A 21,097-nucleotide genomic window follows, 5' to 3' on the forward strand; every position below is an offset into this window, starting at 1 on the left:
ACGCAAGGACGGTAGCTCGCTGCCCTTTCATGTTTTTCTTCCTGTGTTACTGATAATGGCTCTTCTCTTGCTTCTCGGTCTCTATAGCAGCATCATGTTTCTCAGCTACCCAGAGATGCTCAAGTCTCACTTTCCAGAAAGACAGAGAGAGAGGGCAGACCTGTGCGTAATGGCCATCGGAGACACAGTTCAAAGACACTGCCCATTTTCAATTATTCAGAATCTCTATTATTAATTGAGTGCACTAGGGATTTTGTTGCTGTGAGAGGAGAACAGTTGCGAGGAAGCTGGGCATTTTCGCTGTAAAAGTAGTGAAGACTCCCAATTATTTCAAGGTCTTGCACTTCTCCCCAACCCTGGGATGTCAGTTTATAATGGGGGGCAGACTGTTTTGTCTTCCTTGAACCCCCTGCAGGCCTTTTGTAGATGACGACTACAGAGGTAAGGTCTTCCCTGAAGGAGAACTCGTGTATGCGGTGGCAGCAGAGTGAAAGAAAGGATGACGGAGGTGATATTTTTGATTACTGTACCTTTTGTACTTTATGTGGTATTTCCAGGCTGCAGCAGAACTGCCGTCTTCACTGATCCCTCACCTTTGCACCTGAGGGTCCTGAAACCTGTGTAGTGATAAAGACCTGGGAAAAGGATGGTTTGTATGTGTGTAAAAGCCCCAAGAAATAACACAAAAGAGCCTCAGTTGAAACTGAAGTTCCTTGTGTGTTGTCGCAAGCCATACCTTACTGAAACGTCAGATATAGCTCTTTTTACACAAACAAATGGCACTGCTGTATTTTTCCTTATCACTCAGTGCATTCAGAACCGTGGATGAGAAGGCTGGCATTGCTTTGCCTATATAGTTTATTTTGACTGCCTTTTCTTTAATCAGTGTTGACGTTTTAAAGGTCCCATTGGCAAGCATTTTGAACACGTTTCAGTTCACTAGTATGACCGGCTGTATAGTTCCACGCATTTCTTCAATTCTGGGAGTGCTTAAAATTACCGTATTTTTGGCTCTATAAGACTCACTTTTTACCTCCCAAAAAGTAAGGGGGAATGTGTGTGCGTCTTATGGAGCGAATGCAGGCTGCGCAGCTATCCCAGAAGCCAGAACAGCAAGAGGGATTGCTGCTTTTACTGCACAGCGATCCCTCTTGCTGTTCTGGCTTCTGAGATTCAGATTTCCCCCCCCTTGTTTTCCTCCTCCAAAAACTAGGTGCGTCTTATGGTCTGGTGCATCTTATAGAGCGAAAAATACAGTAAATTATTAAATTCGTTATTGTAGACATTATATCTTAGTATTATTGGACCTATCATAAATAAGAGGTATTACTGATCATTACTTAACACTGTGCTGGTTCTCGCTTTTGCTGTTTGGTCTTCCAGGACACGAGTTTAAGATCTAGTTCATCTAGGCTGATCATTCTGTGCCCTTGCTTGTGTTGTGCTTCTTGTGTATTTTCTTGCGGCTGCTTGAAAGCTGCAACTTTCTATCATAGCTCATTTACTTACAGGGACACCACCGTTGTTTTCCTGTCTCCAAGTTGAATAAGATGGATCTGGACCAACAAGGTAAATATTAAAAGGTTCCTTGTGCGCCTCAACAAGTTCTCCGTTATCTCATGCGTTGGCCTCCTGTTACAAATGGAATTGGATCTTTGTCTGAACGTTTGGTTTGCTTTTAGAGCAGAGGGGCTCTTATGCTAATTCGGGCAATGGGCCCACCCGGAAAAAAGTGCCCTCATGCGCGCGCGCGCACACACACCCTCCTGCCTTTGGGATACGCATTTCCTGTGGCTCACGTCCAAGCTATAATCTGTACACAACCATTCACTCACTTTGTGTCTCTGGTGGAATCCAGACACATACTAAAAAACGCTGTGAAAATGCCTTTTCAAAAACGTTATGAAAAATATATTGAATTTGCCATAAGCTCACCATCGCCATCTAGTGTCACATTTGAATAATGCATTAAAATGTACTTAAAATGTTGCATTTGCAGCTGTATAGCTGAATCCTCTGTCTCTGTTTCGTTCTGCCTGTCTCTTTCTCTGTGTTACACACACACACACACACACACACACACACACACGTGTGTACATGCACTTACTTGAGAGGCTGCCCCCTGGGTGGGCAGCGTGGATGCAATATCAGGGCTTGCAGCTGCTGGGTAAACTGGGCAAAGAACATCTGGAGAATGAAGTGGGGAGGGAGGGAGACAGGGCTATTGACAGGGAGGCCTCAGAGTTCCTGATAAGTGAGGAAGAAGGCAAGAGTTGGGGCAGAGAGGGTTGGAGTGGTGAACCAAAGTCCAACAAAGAGTTGGGGCTCACAGATTTGAGGGTGAAGTGTGAAGCTTCTGCCCAACTGGGGCCCCAACAAATACCAACTGGTGGGTATTCACTGGGGAACGAGCACGTGATGCAACACGCTGCCCCAAATAAGTCAATAAAGGCAGTAAACTGGGGAGTCCTGTGGTTGTAGCTATTCGGGTGCAGCCTTGTACGCCTCATTCCGGCAACTCCTGCAGCCAAGCTGGTACCCAACGTATTGCTCTGCTTTCCTTTGGACCACATCAGCGATGTTTTTGTCACAAAACCTCCATACACACTGCTCAGGTGTTCACCCCAGGGAGGTCACTTTGGTGCTACTAATGCAGTGGTTTGACTTCACCCCCAGAGGCGCACTCCATTGTCTCCGGAGGCAGACAGATGCCAACAATGTCCCTATGAAAAGTTTAGAATCCTTTCATGTCCCTGACTGTTCCTTCCTTCAAACAGTTCACCCCCCCTTCTTGTTTCAAAACTGTCTACGGTAGTACCTTGGGTTACAGACACCTCAGGTTACATACGCTTCAGGTTACAGACTCCCCTAACCCAGAAATAGTGCTCCAGGTTAAGAACTTTGCTTCAGGATGAGAACAAAAATCATGCTTCAGCGGTGCGGCAGCAGCGGGAGGCCCCATTAGCTAAAGTGGTGCTTCAGGTTAAGAACAGTTTCAGGTTAAGAACAGACCTCCAGGACGAATTAAGTTCTTAACCTGAGGTACCACTGTATTCATAGAGTTAGGGTAACAACAATGTGATGAAAGTACATAAGAAAAAGGAAGGAACATAATAAACAGAAAGTGAACGGCATTTCAGGTCACCATCAGTACCTACGTAGGAATGTACATGGGGGGGGGAAGAGTCCTAATAATAGCATGAGGTACAAAATAGGTCAACAAACATCTTCAGGCTAGCGAGTCTCTCAAGAAGAAGCCATGATTGAGAGCTCAGAGGTCGTATACCTTCTACAGAGAAGTTAGTGAACGCAATAAAGGGGAACCATGTATTTCCAAATGTATCCGGTTGAATCTGCCTCTCTGATTACCTGATGTTCTGCATTCTTTTCACAGAGGCCCTGAATACCATTGAGAATTCTGTCTACAGAACAGCCCTGAAGCTCCGTGCTGTGCAAAGCCTATGCCAGCGTAAGTGTAATAGTCCGGCCTCCTGTGCAACTCGGTAGGATCCGAGTTGGATGCAGTGCTGAACCTGCAATGCATGGCCCTAAGGCAGGGGTGTCAAACTCAAATTCATCGGGGGCCGCATCAACAGTTTGGTCACCCTCAAAGGGCCGGTTATATCTGTAGGACTATGTAAAGGACATGTAAAGTGGAGGTTTCTTGTGTAGAACGGCCGGCGCCGCTAGAGGGCAGACGTTCTCTGGCTTGTAGGCTGCCACGCATGCGCTGAAGAGGCGGCTTTCTTGTGTCCCCCCCCCAAAAAAGCGAGAATAAAAGGTGAAGGCTGGTGGCCGGCGGCGGCTACACGGGCCACATGACGAGGTCTGGCGGGCCGGATTCGGCCCGCGGGCCTTGTGTTTGACACCCGTGCTCTAAGGGTTCAGAATATTATGTTTTCATCTGCATAAACAGGTGGGAAGGAGACCTAAAGAAATGAAACACCATCGAAGCTCCCAACCGGAGAGAAGAAACTTTCACTTCAGTTTTGGATTAACCACAGTTTCCCATATTGTCCAAATCGTAAACTGCGGATAATCTTAACCATTGTTTGATAATCAAACCAGCTTCATAAACCAGTGCTTGAAGTTAGTTGTTTCAAGCAAACCACAGTTAAGATTAATCACAGTTTGTCCAAATTCAGGTGACATGACAAGCTGTAATTAATGGAAAAAAGGAGGATGAAAGCTTCCAGACTCATCCTCACAGCTGTGCCAGAAGAGGACCGGAAATGCAAAAGCCTACACTCATTCCCGCCATTGTGAAAACCATGGTTTATTGTGATGTCTGAACACAGTCACTAAGAGTTACAAAATCTGAGTTAACTTGGAGGAGGTCTATGAACCAGGCAGTGTGAGAAGTTGAAATAATGAATGACAATTTCTTCGTTCGGAGTTGAGCTGGTGGGACTTCGGAATTAATTTGTTGCTTTATTTTTTAGTCAAGCTGACTGACGTCTCTTCGATTCAGCAAATCCTGCCAAACCACAAATGCCAGGCAGAGAAGCAGAAGCCTCTCTCCGTGGAACAACTCATGCGACTGCTAAAGGAGCTGTTTAAGAGAACCAGATTAGAGAAGCCAGGCCAGGTGGAGCCAAAGGCAGCTGAATTAACTCTGAGCCTCCTGACCTCTGCGTATGACAGGTGGCAACACAGAGACACCCAGTGTCTCATGGCAGATTTATGGCAGCTTCACGTTTTGATGCAAAAATGCCTGGTTCATTTGTTTTTTTAAATCCATGGTTCTAGATATAAATATATATGGCAATTCCAAACTAGGGCCAATTTTCAGATCGACAGGTGCAGTAAATATCCCTTAGAAGTGATTTGGCACGGCATGTATTAGTTTGTTTTCAGGTTGCAGGTTATGGTATCATGGCCTCAGTAATGGGCTCTAGACCTGTGGTTCCCAGTGTGGGGCACCCCCCCACACACAGGGGGGCAATTTGATTTTTAAGGGGGGCAATTTGAGAATGAGTTAGACCAAGTTAATGGCCTTAATGGGACGCGGGTGGCGCTGTGGCTTAAACCACAGAGCCTAGGGCTTGCCAATCAGAAGGTCAGTGGTTCGAATCCCCGTGATGGGGTGAGCTCCCATTGCTCTGTCCCTGCTCCTGCCAACCTAGCAGTTCGAAAGCACGTCAAAGTGCAAGTAGATAAATAGGTACTGCTCCGGCGGGAAGGTAAATGGTGTTTCCGTGCGCTGCTCTGCTGGCCACATGACCCGGAAGCTGTACACCGGCTCCCTTGGCCAGTAATGCGAGATGAGCGCTGCAACCCCAGAGTTGTCCGCGACTGGACCTAATGGTTAGAGGTCCCTTTACTTTTAATGGCCTTTTAGCTTCCTCCACGTGAATGGGAGTTCACTTTTTGAATAATAAGAATTACAGGGGTACCTCAGGTTAAGAACCTAATTTGTTCTGGAGGTCCGTTCTTAACCTGAAGCACCACTTTAGCTAATGGGGCCTCCTGCTGCCTCTGCGCCGCCACCATGCAATTTCTGTTCTCATCCTGAAGGAAAATTCTTAACCTGAGGTACTATTTCTGGGTTAGCAGAGTCTGTAACCTGAAGTGTGTGTAACCTGAAGTGTCTGTAACCCGAGGTACCACTGTATATGTCACTGGGGGGGGCATCAGGATTTTAGAGGTGCTTAGGTGGGGCATAACCAAAAAAAAGGTTGGGAACCACTGCTCTAGACCTAAGGTGGGCAACCTGTGCCTAGCAGAGATTGGCAGAGGGGGGGACATTGCACACCTGGTTTCTTGATGCCAGGTAACACTATCACCTACTTAAAGGAGGAGGTACTGGTAGCTCAGCGTCATAAAGACACAGAAGTTGCAGCACTGGGGGGGTCTGTGTTTCCTTAATTGTGGGGTTTTTCTCCCGCATGAATTTTTCTCGTTTTGTACATTGACTTACAGGACACCCACACCTCTTGTATTTTGTCGTAAATCATCTTGAGTACAGCTCATTGTGGAAAGGCAGCATACAATTAAATAAAACAAACTACATTTAGAGGGCTTCAGATTCCACTGGTGTAGAACCTTTCTCCTTATTTTGGTCAGGAAAAGGGACTTCAAATTCCAAAGTTGGGAGATAGCTCATTGTTATGTACTGACGTTCTCACCCTGGGCCAGCAGGGGGATACTGTAGATAGTTATGCAAATAAGGGATCGAAAGTGACGTTCAGTGATTGGATAGTTTTAGAAAATTGTTACAGTTACATTGTACTGGAGCTCTATATAAGCAGGCTGACTGAACCCTTCAGTTCAGTTCTGTTCTGGCCTGTGAATAAACAAGAGCTGTTTGAAGAATTGCTGTGTCGTCTGATATGTTCACCCACAACTTAACACTCATGTAGCAGCTGTTGATTTTCCTCTTGCTTCATGCCCCTTTTTCTTACATTGTAGGAATGGGGTGGGCTTTATCCAGCCCCGATCAGCTGCAGCTGCTCTAATCGCTCTCTCAGGGGATGGCCTGCTTACCAAATATAGAGGTAAGCAGTATTGCTCTTCTGTATTTATTCTCCGCAACAAGTCAGGCTCAGAGTGCTGACAAACATATACGCTTTTTTGCACAGTAAGCAATCAAGTCTTGCTAAGCAGAGACGAAAACGTGAAAAATGAACTGCCCGCCCAAAGAGAATAGCAGAAATAAATGCAGTTTCTCTTTTCCTTTACACCTCTCAGTTTCCCTTTTTGCATCAGTAGAGGCAAGCAGTGATGGATTTAGGGCGCTGGAAGTGGTTCTCCTGCACTGGATGCTGAGACGAGGGGTGCAAAATTGAGAAGATCCATAATTGAGAAGATCCATTGGGGTGCCAAGTTTTGACCTTACTCAGGGTGCCATTATTACCCAAAATTACCGTTCCTGGAAGGGACGCGGGTGGCGCTGTGGGTTAAACCACAGAGCCTAGAACTTGCCGATCAGAAGGTCGGCAGTTTGAATCCCTGCAATGGGGTGAGCTCCCGTTGCTTGGTCCCTGCTCCTGCCAACCTAGCAATTCGAAAGCACGTCAAAGTGCAAGTAGATAAATAGGTACCACTCCGGCGGGAAGGTAAATGGTGTTTCCGTGTGCCGCTCTGGTTTGCCAGAAGCAGCTTAGTCATGCTGGCCACATGACCCGGAAGCTGTATGTCGGCTCCCTCAGCCAATAAAGCAAGATGAGCGCCGCAACCCCAGAGTCGTTCACGACTGGACCTAATGGTCAGGCATCCCTTTACAGAGGCAAACAGTGCTGGATTTAGGGTGCTAGAAGTGTTTTCCCCGCATGGGATGCTGAGCTGAGGGGGTGCAAAATTGAGAAGATCCATAATTGAGATGTTTTGGACTCTCTCAGGGTGCCATTATTACCCAAAATTACCATTCCTGGAGGCAAAGGCTTAGTATAGAAAGGAAATGGCAGAGAGACAAAATCTGCAGTGCAGCACACAGTGAACTGCGCTAAGGCTTAAATACATTCAGCTCCATGTTGGATTGTGAGTAATTGTGTAATCATGCCATGTCACTGCACCTTGGTGGTATAGTGGTTAGAGCAGGCATCCCCAAACTCGGCCCTCCAGATGTTTTGGGACTACAATTCCCATCATCCCTAGCTAACAGGACCAGTGGTCCGGGATGATGAGAACTGTAGTCCCAAAGCATCTGGAAGGCCAAGTTTGGGAATGCCTGGGTTAGAGTGTTGGGTTAGGACTGAGGGGACCCAGGTTCATGATTGTGTCTTGAAATATACTCAGAGTTGAGAGTGGATTTCATGCTCTTTATTCAGCTCATAGTGGTGAGGGGGAATGAAAGTCCCCCCAAAGTATCTGCTTTATATACATTATTTACACAATGGGCCCCACGTGATTGGCTAATTCTAGAATTCTCCTGTAGGCCAATCAGGTTGTGGATTCACTGCCCTCTGGAGCTGGATTGGGTGGCTCCTGCAGACCAATCATACTGCTGCATTGTTCTAGGACCAATCAGACTGCTGCATTCTGGATCCTATTGTTCTAGGACCAGACTTCTGCATTCTGAATCCTATTGTTCTAGGACCAATAAGACTGCTGCATTTTGGATCCTATTCAACTCAGTACATAACATGTCTCATGCATTCGGCTCCAAATACCTGACCTGAAGAACGCAGGCTAGGAAATACTGTACTTTTCTCTCTATAACACGCAGATTTTTTCTCCTAAAAAGTAAGGAGAAATGTCTGTGCGTGTTATTGAGCGAATTTGTGGTCCCTGGAGCCGACTGGCCCGAGTGCAGGCGCAAAAACCAGGCAAAAATCCAATCGCGCGAGAGAGGAAGCTGTTGCTTTCCTGCATTCTGCCTCAGGGTCTTACTGCCCACCCTCTTCTGTTTCGGTTGCTGTTTGCTCAAACGGAACAAAGAGCAGGCAAATCCCCTCCCCTCCTGGCAAGCAGAGGGGAAAGGAAAGGATCGCGTCCTTCCTTCTAATTCCTCTCCATTCTCCGGTGCTGCTGCGTCCAGGGAAGCATTTTAGGGACTCGCAGGCAGCCGGAAAACATGCAGGTGGGGGGGGCAGGCTTGGGGGGGGGGACTTTTGCCTTCCTTTCCTCCCCCCCCCCCCCGTTAAACCCCTCTCTTGCATTCTTAGCCAGCTGCTTCTCTGCACACCCCTCTCGTGCTCCTTGTCCCTTCTGTGTTTTTCCTTCCCTCCCCACTTAAAATGTGGTTACAAAGCATGGATCCACATGGATCCTCAGGATCTTTGCATTGGGTCACCCCAAATTCACCATCAGATCACATAGCATGTCCATGGCTACAGCCTGCACCAAAAAAATCACGCACCCACTGTTGCCTGGGGCCACAATGGTGCAAAAACGTGGTTACAAAGCACAGATCCACAGAGATTCTCAGGATTTTTGCATTGGGTCACCCCAAATTCACCATCAGATCACATGTCTGTGGCCACAGCATGAGGCACAAAAATGATACATCCACTGTTTCATTCAGAATTCCCCCCCCCCCTGTTTTCCTCCTCTAAAAATGATGTGCGTGTTATGGTCAGGTGCGTGTTATAGAGTGAAAAATACGGTAACTCTCTTGACTCTCCAGGAATTCTGACTGGTGTTCTCTGATGCTGGCAGCTTTCTTTCAGCTTTACGCAACCTGTGCAGGAAGGAGCGCCAGCCGGACTCATATTTCTCGAAACGGTGTGAGGAATCTGCTAACAGACTTACTCCAGGTAATTCAGCTACTGTGCAATGTGGAAGTAGAGAAGTGGTGAATCTCCTGAAGCAGACCGGTGAGAAAAACTACATGGCCCTAACATGGATATCTGATTGACGGATATTCCCAGAGCATCCTTGTTTGTTCACTTCAGAGTCTCCTAGAATACTGAGAGATAATAATAATAATAATAATAAATTTTATTTATACCCCGCCCTCCCCAGCCAAGGCCAGGCTCAGGGCGGCTAACAACCAATAAAAAAACAAGCTGAATGAATACAACTCAAAAAACAAGATTAAAATACGACATTAAAACATTGAAACATTAAAATGCATCCTCATCACAGGAGGAGAAAGGAAAAAAGAAAAAGGGGGAGGGAATCAAATTGACTCCAAGTCAAAGGCCAGGCAGAACAACTCTATCTTACAGGCCCTGCAGAAAGAAATCAGATCCTGAAGGGTCCTGGTCTCATGAGACAGAGCGTTCCATCAGGCTGGAGCCAGTGTTGAAAAGGCCCTGGCTCTGGTTGAGGCTAATCTAACTTCCTTAGGGCCCGGGACCTCTAGGGGGTTGCTATTTATGGACCTTAAGGTCCTCCATGGGGCATACCGGGAGAGGCAGTCCCGTAGGTACGAGGGTCCTAGGCCGTGAAGGGATTTAAAGGTCAAAACCAGCACCTTAAATCTGACCCTGTACTCCACCGGGAGCCAGTGCAGCTGATATAGCACTGGGTGAATATGCTCCTATGGCAGAGACCCCGTGAGGAGCCTCGCTGCAGCATTCTGCACCCACTGCAGTTTCTGGGACAGCTTCAAGGGCAGCCCCGCGTAGAGCGAATTACAGTAGTCAAGCCTGGAGGTGATCGTCGCAAGGATCACTGTGGCCAGGTCGGGGCGGGAAACGTAAGGGACCAACTGCTTGATACTGCAAAGGTGAAAAAATGTCGCCTTGGCTGTTGCTGTAACCTGCACCTCCATGGAAAGGGAGGCGTCAAGAATTACACCCAAACTCTTAACGAAAGGCAATGGCAATAATTGGGCCCCTGCAAGAGAAGGGAGTTGGTCCCTCATCCCCATACCATCCCGACCCAGCCAGAGGACCTCTGTCTTCGAAGGATTTAGTTTCAATCGGCTCCCACGAAACCAGCCACAGCTTCCAAGCATCTGGTCCGTGTGTCCGGGGCCGAGTCGGTGTGGCCATCCATCAGCAGATAGAGCTGAGTGTCATCAGATAGGAAAAATGAGATGTGCAGATCAGAGAGGGTGGGACAATAAGGAGGAATGAATCAGCTAGTCAAGAAAGGACAAACATAAGATTCCAAGGATGCTTGGATAAGAGGGAGGCACTGTCACCATGGGTTCCTTTGGTGCCAGAACGCCTGAAGAGGAAGGGCTCTTAAAGGCTCGTTTTGAAGCTAAATCCCTGTCTAATATGCCCTCTCAATCCTTAGCCTCTTCCTCTCAGGACGGGAAGCCAGAGTCCTAGGTCATGACAACGCACTGACATGCCAACATACATGCACAGAGTTAAAGTTTCAGGTGTGACACCTTAAATAAAACCCATCATCTTTTGTCAGGGCAGAAATGCCCTTTTCACTTCCCTTTATTTTTATATAGCCTCTTCTCATTCCGTTTGATGGCGGTGGTCTTTTGCTGAGGGTTTATGGTGGCAATGTGTTTTGCAGATCCTGGCAGTCGTGGGAGAACGCCGTAACCTGTCTAACGTGGAAATTGCAGTGACGAGTTGTTTCAGTGGGGTAAGTTAAAATACAGTATCAAATGTAGCTTGGGTCATGGTACGACAAGGTAAAGGTTCATAAAATGTTCAAAAACCATATTGTCAGAAAAGCAATATTTATGGTCTGGACAAAATACAATGACTTACTAGAAGGTAAGACCCCGAGGTGGTTATCACCAGTGGAGGCCAAGGCTCGAAAAAGACCCAATATGGAGGCCGGCTGGCCGAAATATTGGGAAATAATAGAAAAAATTGGAGACAATTGGAGGCTGCAGAGCTTTGAAAAATTAAAGAATAAGGTGCAAGATTGGTTTCATTATGCTCAAATTCAAGAGGTTTTTAAGTTGGACAAAAAAACAGGATTCCAGGTGGAAAAATCGAAACTAGAGACAGAACTGTTAGAACCTAAGATTAAGGTACTTTCGAGAATGTGTAACCTGCTGCTTAAATGGAACACTCAGGATGAGACAGTCAAATCAGCCATGATAAAATGGGCTCAGGATATTATGTTTGAAGACTGGGAAAGGTTATGGACCACTGGTATGAAATTCACGGCATGTAATGCCTTGAAGGAAAATATTATGAAAATGATATATAGGTGGTACATGACCCCAGTCAAGCTTGCTAAGATATATCATCTGTCTGATAATAAATGTTGGAAATGTAAGGAGGCTGAAGGGACATTCTTTCACCTCTGGTGGACCTGTCCAAAAGTGAAGGCCTTCTGGGAAATGATCTATAATGAGTTAAAAAAGGTGTTTAAGTACACCTTCCCCAAGAAACCAGAGGCCTTCCTCCTGGGCATTGTCGGCCAGAAGGTGTCAAAGAAGGATAGAACTTTTTTCATGTATGCAACTACAGCAGCAAGAATTCTCATCGCAAAATACTGGAAGACACAAGATTTGCCCACACTGGAAGAGTGGCAGACGCAATTGATGAACTATATGGAACTGGATGAAATGACTGGCAGAATCCGAGATTTGGGAGAAGAAACAATGGAGGAGGACTGGAAAAAATTTAAGGATTATTTACAAAAATTTTATAAGTTATATGAATGTTAAGAATTTGCATGATTTGGAAAATCTAGCTTCAGCAATAAGATTTGGTGGTATGGGAAATTAAGTTATATTTATGAAAGGACTAAAGTTTAAAATAACACTACATTTGTTTTAGGGTAAAAGTAAATTGATAATAAGTATTTTAAACCCAAAATATAATTATTCGAAAGAACAAAAGAATGCATGAAACAAGGTTATAATTTGCTGATATTTTTATTGTAAAGAATGCAGGTGAGGGAGATGTGGGGAAGTCCGGTTGGTTATGGAAAAATGTTTTGGAAAGATGATTTTCTTTTTCTTTCTTCTTTTCTTTTTCTGGTATCTCTTTTATATATCTGACTTAATATCTGTATCTGGAAAAAAAGCAATAAAAATATTTATTAAAAAACAAAAACAAATGTAGCTTGGGTCATATATAACCATCTTCACTGGCAGAAAATGCACTTCTGAGTTATATTACTTAATTGCACAGTCCCTTCATTCTTCTGTCACAAAACAGAGTGATTTCCTGAACTGTAAGAGACCAGATCCAATTAAGATCGCATCTTATGGACCTTGAAGACTGCTATCACCGTCACAAAAGACATTCCGCCCTTTTTGAGCAAAGACCCCAGTAGAGGCTTCACTGGTACCCTGGATACAGGGCTGGCCCAATACATTTTGGTACCTGAGGCGAACCACAAAATGGCACCTCCCTCCCCACCAGGGAAGGAGGGCCATAGCTGCCAACGTTTCCCTTTTTTAAAGGGAAATGCCCTTATTCCGAATAGGATTCCTTGCAAGAAAAGGGAAAAGTTGACAGCTATGAGGAGGGCTGAGTGAAGATCTTCATCAGGAACAAAGGGGAAATAAAGATCTACATTACGATCTGCTGCCTCTGTGAATCCTGACGCCTGAGGAGGTCACCCCACCTTGCCCCATGGGTGGGACAGCCCTGCCTGGATTGTTCCATGCAAGACTCAGGCTGGAGACTCCATAAGAGCAGAGCAGAGCAGAGTTGTTGGTTCAGCAGGAGAGCTGTGTCTTCAGAAAGAACTGCAGCTCTTTCTCAGTTGCTTTCTCCACCCTCAGTGAGAGCCGCCTCTCCAATTTTTTCAAGGACGCCAGCCTAAATTAGCAGCCATTGGCACCTGAGGTGAATCAAACAACTGGTGCCCCCTCCCAGCCAGGAAGAAGTAGTGAGCGAAGATCTACATCAGAAATGAGGGGTTGGGGTAAAGATCTACATTGGGATCCACTGCTGCGGATCCTGCCGCCTGAGGCAGTCGCCTCACTTTGCCTCACGGGTGGGCCAGCCCTGGCCATGATAGAGATTAGCTCCAAAACCAGAGAGTTGTATTCAACTGAGTCATAGAGTAGACCCATTGACATCAGTGAGAGGGCTAACCTAAGAGCATTGGTTTTAACGGGTCTCTAAGTATATCTTGAGGGACGCGGGTGGCGCTGTGGGTTAAAGCACAGAGCCTAGGACTTGCTGATCAGAAGGTCGGTGTTTCAAATCCCGTGACGGGGTGAGCTCCCGTTGTTTGGTCCCTGCCACCCTAGCAGTTCGAAAGCACGTCAAAGTGCAAGTAGATAAATAGGTACCGCTCCAGCGGGAAGGAAAACGGCATTTCCGTGCGCTGCTCTGGTTCGCCAGAAGCGGCTTAGTCATGCTGGCCACATGACCCAGAAGCTGTACGCTGGCTCCCTCGGCCAATAAAGTGAGATGAGCGCCACAACCCCAGAGTCGGCCACGACTGGACCTAATGGTCCCTTTACCTTTAAGTATGTCTTATTTGGATTCTTTTGCAGCTATAGATGAGATTTCAACACAGACTCGTAAAAAACCTGTGGGTTAGTTTTTAGAGTGATCTTTTCCAATGAAAAGCCAGACTTTGTGCTACATGTTGTGCCTGAGACAAAGTTATTGTTTGAGCTAAGGACTAGTGTTCTCTTTCAGGTTCTGGGTTCTGCAGTTGATGAAGAGAGGTTCTTAGCTTGGCTCCAGTCCGAACCTGCCATCCTTCTCTGGCTCCCCACCTGCTACAGATTGTCAGCAACAGAAATGGTCAAACACCAGGTCAAATGTAACATCTGCAAGAGCTTTCCTATCACTGGACTAAGGTGTGTTGTATCATAAGAACTAGGCCAGTGCTATTCAAAGATTCAGCCGCTTAATTGCACAAAAAATCTAGTTTTGAAGGGTGGCTGAATCTAGCTTCGTGGAGGTATAGGAAATTCTCGTTTGGTGTTTTTTGTTTCATTTACTCATGGATATTCCTCTCAAGTGAATCGAGCCGTTTCTGTGAATCTCCCACTAGGGATGGGAGGATAAGTCAGTTTCTCATTTTATTTCTCATTTTTTTTCCAATCTTAAATTCAGTTCTCCACATTTCTGCAGCAATTTGCAGGTTTGTTTTTTAATCCCTCCTGAAAACTATTCAACATTTTAGTGCAGATTTCTCCTAACAAACATATTCCTGTATATAGTGTTAACAAATGTGCACATTTCCCCCAAGCAGTTTCTCTTAGTGTAATACATTCCTGAATATTAATTTCACTAGTATCTTCATTTTGATGCACATCCCACCTCCCCCCTCCTCCCCCCGGTAATATGTGCATTTTTGTAAACATTGGCTGGAGAACTGCACCACAAATTCAGATAAGTGTGAATTTGGAAGGATGGCTGCATTCTGGTTCTCATATTGATTTGGACAGTCAGGGCAGATTTAATAAATTTGCTGTAAATGGAGACTGAATTGCATTTCTCTCTCCATCTCTACTGGTCTTTACTAGGTTTTCATTTCTTGTCTGGCCAGGTATCGTTGCCTGAAGTGCCTGAACTTTGACATTTGCCAAGTCTGTTTCTTTACCGGACAACTCTGCAAACCTCACAAGAAATCTCACCCTGTGATGGAGCACTGTGTGCCGGTTAGTCATGGACCCATTCACTTCTATTGCTCAGTCTACTAGTCTACTGAATGCTGAGTTAACTGGGTGGTTGGTGCTAAGTTTTGCATTCTGGCATGCATCACTGTGTTAAGAAAGAGTTATTTCCTAGGAAATGAAAGGATGATATTTTAGCCACAATATATTGTTGCACACCACCCCGATCTCTGAACAGGGGTTCCAGGGCTGGAGGTTTCCCCACCCCTGATCCTAAGGCAAAGTGCCTAGCAGAAAGAGAGGGCCTTTTCAGTGGTGGCACCCCATTTGTGGAGTCCTCTCCTCACAGAGATTCTCTTGACACCTGGTTCATTGTCCTTTTGGCACCAGGCAAATGTGGTTTTCTTTCTGAATGAAAGCTTTTCGGGTGTAGTGTTAATACTGCTGTTTGGGGCTGCATTCATAATTTTGCAGTTTTTAGTTTTTGTAATAATTTTGTAATAATTTTGTAATAATACTAATACTAATAATAATTTATTTATACCCCAGCCACTCTGGGCGACTCCCAACAGAATATTAAAACCACAATCAAACATCAAACATTAAAAAACTTCCTTAAACAGGGCTGCAGTCAGATGTCTTCTAAAAGTCAGATAGTTGTTTATTTCCTTGACATCTCTTGGGGGGGGGGCATTCCACAGGGCAGGTGCCACTACCGAAAAGGCCCTCTGCCTGGTTCCCTGTAACCTCACTTCTCACAGTGAGGGAACCGCCAGAAGGCCCTCTGCTGGTTATTGTATTTACATAAACAAATCTTTACCTTCCCCCAGTTCCCTCCAAGAACCCCACTTTAATCTTACTTCCCCGCCTTTCCTACAGCCCTTCCTCATCTATTACACATATCTCTCTCGTCATCTCCCCTCCCCATTTCCAAATCAGCCAAGGAGCTTTCGCCCTCCAACCCATATCGCCCCTCATTTATCTTACCTGGGCCAACTCAGTAATAGTGCCACTGTATTCTGCTCTGGTCAGACCTCACCTGGAGTACTGTGTCCAGTTCTGGGCACCACAGTTCAAGAAGGACACTGACAAACTGGAACGTGTCCAGAGGAGGGCAACCAAAATGGTCAAAGGCCTGGAAACGATGCCTTATTAGGAACGGCTAAGGGAGCTGGGCATGTTTAGCCTTGAGAAGAGGAGGTTAAGGGGTGATATGATAGCCATGTTCAAATATATAAAAGGATGTCACATAGAGGAGGGAGAAAGGTTGTTTTCTGCTGCTCCAGAGAAGCGGACACGGAGCAATGGATCCAAACTACAAGAAAGAAGATTCCACCTAAACATTAGGAAGAACTTCCTGACAGTAAGAGCTGTTTGACAGTGGAATTTGCTGCCAAGGAGTGTGGTGGAGTCTCCTACTTTGGAGGTCTTTAAGCAGAGGCTTGACAACCATATGTCAGGAGTGCTCTGATGGTGTTTCCTGCTTGGCAGGGGGTTGGACTCGATGGCCCTTGTGGTCTCTTCCAACTCTATGATTCTAGGATTCTATGAACTCTTAACATTCTTAGCTGTCCTTTTGTATATCCATCTTCTTTCTCCATCGCCCTGCCACCCAGACAGGTGTCCACAAAGGAGAGAACAAAGTTGTTTTTCCGCATCATCCGAAACAACTTGCTCCAAGGGCGCTGCGAGAGGAAGGAAGCTCTGAGAAGGAAGACCTTGATGGTGGTGGGGGATGCAGGCGACTCTGCTGACAGCCATGCACAGTGAGTGCGTCATTCGATGCTGTGTGTTTGTAGCTCTTCGGCTGCTTCTCTCTGGCCCTTGGCAGCACGTTCTCAACAGTGCGGCCACCCTGGACCAATGTCAGCCGAAATTTGTTTTCCTGCAGTTTCACTGAGCGTGGGAAGAAGGCCTCCTCTGGTTAGCCTTCAGCTGGGCTTCAGTATTGCACTTCCAGCCTAATAACTTCGTAATGAGTTGCTTTATCATGTTAAAATGTTTTCCCTTCCTTTGCTGCTTCCCTGTGCTCAGCTTTATGAGCTGAGCAGGTCATTAAGAAAAGAAGCATTTCCAGAATCCCTAAGGGTGTCGTTCCCTCATCTGCAGAGGGGTTAACGCAAATGGAAAATGTTCCTCTTTGTTTCCATTGCGGACTCCACTTGTGTGTTTTTTTTTTATTATAATATTTTATTAATTTTCCAAATATAAAACAGAAAAAGAACAAAGAAAAGAAAAACAAAGAAAAGAAAAAATAACATCAACAATAGCATCAGTAATACATATTCATAATTGAACATAAAAAAAGAAAAAATCAAGAAATTGAAAAAGGAAAAAGAAAAGTTGACTTACCCCTAGTCCCTTCCCTGGTTCCATGGTTTATCATCATACCACATGTCCATTTTAATTTTAAAAAATCATTAAAATTACTTGTTGTCCATTCATATTTCCTTACAGATATTTCTAGAATCCTGCTAATGTATTAACCTGTGTACATTGCTTCTGTATATATGCAATAGAGTCCTTCCAGACTTCTTTCAACTCGTTGTCATCTCTTCCTCTTAGTTTCAATGTCAGTTTTGCCATTTCAGCATTTTCCATTAATTTAACTTGCCAATCTTCTTTAGCTGGGACACCTTCTTCTTTCCAGTGCTGTGCTAGCAGTATTCGTGCAGCTGTAGTTGCATACTTAAATAAGTCTTTTTGTGGTCCTGGTATTTTCACTCCTGTTATACCTAATAGAAAAGCTTCTGGTTTCTTAACAAAAGTTATTTTAAGCATCTTCTTCATTTCATTATAAATCATTTCCCAATATTTCTTAACAATTTTGCAATCCCACTACTTATGAAAAAAATGTCCCTTGCAGACGCCACTTGAAATGTCTTCAGATTATGTAGGAGGCAAACCTACGCGCTTTCAATAAGCTTCTATATATCTACATGGGCATTGTGTGTGCATATTTGCACAATGTGCGTCATGTTCTCCCAGCCACGTATCCTCCTGGTCTGGCAGCTTCCTGACAAACCCTCATTTTTGTAATCTTAGGCGGGCAGCAATCATCAGGCCTGCATGGCTGGTAGGATGTGTTTGACTTGGTGAGTCATTGCAAAGGAGGAAGCCATCTGGCTGCCCGGCTGCCCTCTAAACCTGGTGCATGGGACAATGAGGAGGAGAGAACATAGATAAGATGTGCTTCATCAGAATGGCACACAGATGCCAGACCTCCTTGGCTGGAGCCCTCAATTCTTGCTCATTCAAGCAGTTCACCCACAAACGTGCCTTCCTGCATTGTCTCCCAAGACAGACAGATGCCAACAAGAAGGAATCACAGGGCTGGAGGCAGAGGTTATCGTCAGTACCTGCCCCCGAGTCAGCATTGGGTGGCTGCATCTGAAAGCCTCCTCTTACTTTTTGTTGTTGTTGTTTAGTTGTTTAGTCGTATCCGACTCTTCGTGACCCCATGGACCAGAGCACACCAGGCACTTCTGTCTTCCACTGCCTCCCGCAGTTTGGTCAGACTCATGCTGCTAGCCTCGAGAACACTGTCCAACCATCTCGTCCTCTGCCGTCCCCTCCTCCTTGTGCCCTCCATCTTTCCCAACATCAGGGTCTTTTCCAGGGAGTCTTCTCTTCTTATGAGGTGGCCCAAGTTTTGGAGCCTCAGCTTCAGGATCTGTCCTTCCAGTGAGCACTCAGGGCCTCTTACTTTACTGCTTTCAAGTAACGATTGTGAATTGGATACCTCTATTGATGGTGGATGCTTTTGTACTTGCTAATTCATGGATCTTCTGCCGCCCTCCAGTTTCACTGTCTTCTGAACTTTTTGTTTCCTTCCCGATAGTTCAGTTGCTTCAGTAACAGAAGAACCTTGTAATATTTTAGTATCTCAAGCTGCCTCCTAGTTGCCATAAACCATGCTCTGGTCTTCAGCTAGGCTTCAAATGTAGCCTGTGTCTGGGAAAGTTTGGTGCCTGCAAAATCTTGCATTTTTTCACTGCAGTGTCTGACTTCTTCTTGGAATGGCAGATATCCCATCCCTGCCATTCCATGTCACAATCAAACAGATTATCAAACTCTTCTTAATTTGTTTTTTTATACTATTTTAACATATAAATTATAAAATGTACCACTAAACTTATCACTTATACAATCTTTTTTGGTCTTCCATCAGCACCTCTGATGATCCACCGTTTTAACCACTTCTTATGCATTTCTTAACTTTATATTGCCTTTACATCTCTTAACAAATCATCCTCCCCCTTGTCCATTTTTACAATGCTTCTAATAATACTCCTCACAAAACTTCTTGCAACCCTACAAACGTCATCTGTTCTTCACAATTACTTTTCAAATAGTCCGTAAATTTACTCCAGTCTTCCGTGAATTTCTGGTCTCGCCGGTTTCGAATCCTTCCTGTTAATTTATCTAATTCTGCATAGTCCATTAACTTCAGCCTCCATTCTTCAATCGACGGTAACTCTTCTTGCTTCCATGGAAAAATGAAAACTCTTCTTAATTTGATGGGAGGATTTGCTATGCAATATGGCGGGCAGGGGGACTTCTGATCAGACTTCCAAACATCTCTTGCATATGCAGAACAACTGTGCAGTTATTTGGATCCAGAACATTATTTATATGGAAATGTTCTGGCTGCCATATGGATGAGGGGAGGAGGGAGTTTGTTCAGCATCTCATTTTATTTTATTTTTTTATAAATGTTTATTGGATTTTCACAAATTATAAAAACACACACAATACACAATACAAACATACACACAAAAAAACAAACATGTATAATTTTGAATCCTTTTTTTCTTAAAACTTACTTCACCGACTTCCCCGTACCTCCCCTTTCTGCATCCCAATTCCCAAATTTGTTTCAGCAAATCCTCCCCCTTGATTTTATCTAATTTTTCCTTATTCTTTTCTTTTACTTAATCTTTTACAGCTGTAATCCCCTATTTTTTATAACCGCAACATTTTAGCACTCATTAATTTTACAATATTTCTTAAGATAAATTTTAAATTTCAACCAATCTTCTTCCGCCGTCTCTTTCCCCTGGTCTCGGATTCTGCCAGTCATTTCAGCCAGTCCCATGGAGTCTATCACCTTCGTCTGCCTGTTCAGCATCTCATTTAATTCCTTTCTACCTTATTTTTGCAGCTTCTGCTCTCGTCATTCCACTTCTTCAAGGCAGCATGTGCCATCTCATCCTATCTGCTCAGTGCGTACTTTGGACCGACAGTTAAGCAGTCCTTTAGATGCCGAAGTATCCCAAGGACAGACGATGGCAAACAACAATAGCCTACTATGTCAAGAGAAAACATCCAGTCAGGTACGGGGCTCCAATAAACACCATCTCAGCATGTGCTGATACTTTGTAAGCTGCAAATGGTGTAAATTTGATTTCATTCCCGTAAGCATATTTTTCTTAATATAATGAAGATTCTGTGGGATAACCAGCCTCATATGACTAACATAAAGGTAAAGGTAAAGGGACCCCTGACCATTAGGTCCAGTCGTGACCGACTCTGGGGTTGCGGCGCTCATCTCGCTTTATTGGCCGAGGGAGCCGGCGTTTGTCCGCAGACAGCTTCCGGGTCATGTGGCTAGCATGACTAAGCCGCTTCTGGCGAACCAGAGCAGCGCACGGAAACACCGTTTACCTTCCCGCCAGAGTGGTACCTATTTATCTACTTGCACTTTGATGTGCTTTCGAGCTGCTAGGTTGGCAGGAGCAAGGACCAAGCAATGGAAGCTCACCCTGTCGCGGGGATTCGAACCGCCGATCTTCTGATCGGCAAGTTCTAGGCTCTGTGGTTTAACCCACAGTGCCACCCGCATCCCTATGACTAACATAAAGTAAAGGTAAAGGTACCCCTGCCCGTACGGGCCAGTCTTGACAGACTCTAGGGTTGTGCGCTCATCTCACTCTAGAGGCCGGGAGCCAGCGCTGTCCGCAGACACTTCCGGGTCATGTGGCCAGCATGACTAAGCCGCTTCTGACGAACCAGAGCAGCGCATGGAAAGGCCGTTTACCTTCCCGCCAGAGTGGTACCTATTTATCTCCTTGCACTTTTGAGGTGCTTTCGAACTGCTAGGTTGGCAGGAGCAGGGACCGAGCAACGGGTGCTGACCCCGTCATGGGGATTCGAACCGCCGATCTTCTGATCGGCAAGTCCTAGGCTCTGTGGTTTAACCCAGAGCGTCACCCGCATCCCTATGACTAACATACTTAAGTCTAATTAATG

The 21,097-nt window shown here is 45.3% G+C and overlaps 1 protein-coding gene across 1 annotated transcript in view; it reads left to right on the forward strand.

Moving 5' to 3' along the window:
* The first annotated feature begins 286 nt into the window (after positions 1 to 286).
* DYTN (dystrotelin) overlaps positions 287 to 21,097 on the forward strand; it is a 40,802-nt gene continuing 19,991 nt past the window's right edge. Inside the window, exons 1-11 of the mRNA XM_083473300.1 lie at positions 287 to 508; positions 1,512 to 1,569; positions 3,395 to 3,469; positions 4,443 to 4,644; positions 6,412 to 6,497; positions 9,100 to 9,197; positions 10,867 to 10,938; positions 13,920 to 14,083; positions 14,779 to 14,890; positions 16,466 to 16,611; positions 20,010 to 20,181. Of these exons, the coding sequence (XP_083329426.1) occupies positions 500 to 508; positions 1,512 to 1,569; positions 3,395 to 3,469; positions 4,443 to 4,644; positions 6,412 to 6,497; positions 9,100 to 9,197; positions 10,867 to 10,938; positions 13,920 to 14,083; positions 14,779 to 14,890; positions 16,466 to 16,611; positions 20,010 to 20,181 (1,194 nt within the window). The 5' untranslated portion in view covers positions 287 to 499. The remainder of the gene's footprint in view (positions 509 to 1,511; positions 1,570 to 3,394; positions 3,470 to 4,442; positions 4,645 to 6,411; positions 6,498 to 9,099; positions 9,198 to 10,866; positions 10,939 to 13,919; positions 14,084 to 14,778; positions 14,891 to 16,465; positions 16,612 to 20,009; positions 20,182 to 21,097) is intronic.

This window comes from Podarcis liolepis (genome assembly GCF_965112155.1).
Source record: "Podarcis liolepis genome assembly, chromosome: 1".
Taxonomy (NCBI): domain Eukaryota; kingdom Metazoa; phylum Chordata; class Lepidosauria; order Squamata; family Lacertidae; genus Podarcis; species Podarcis liolepis.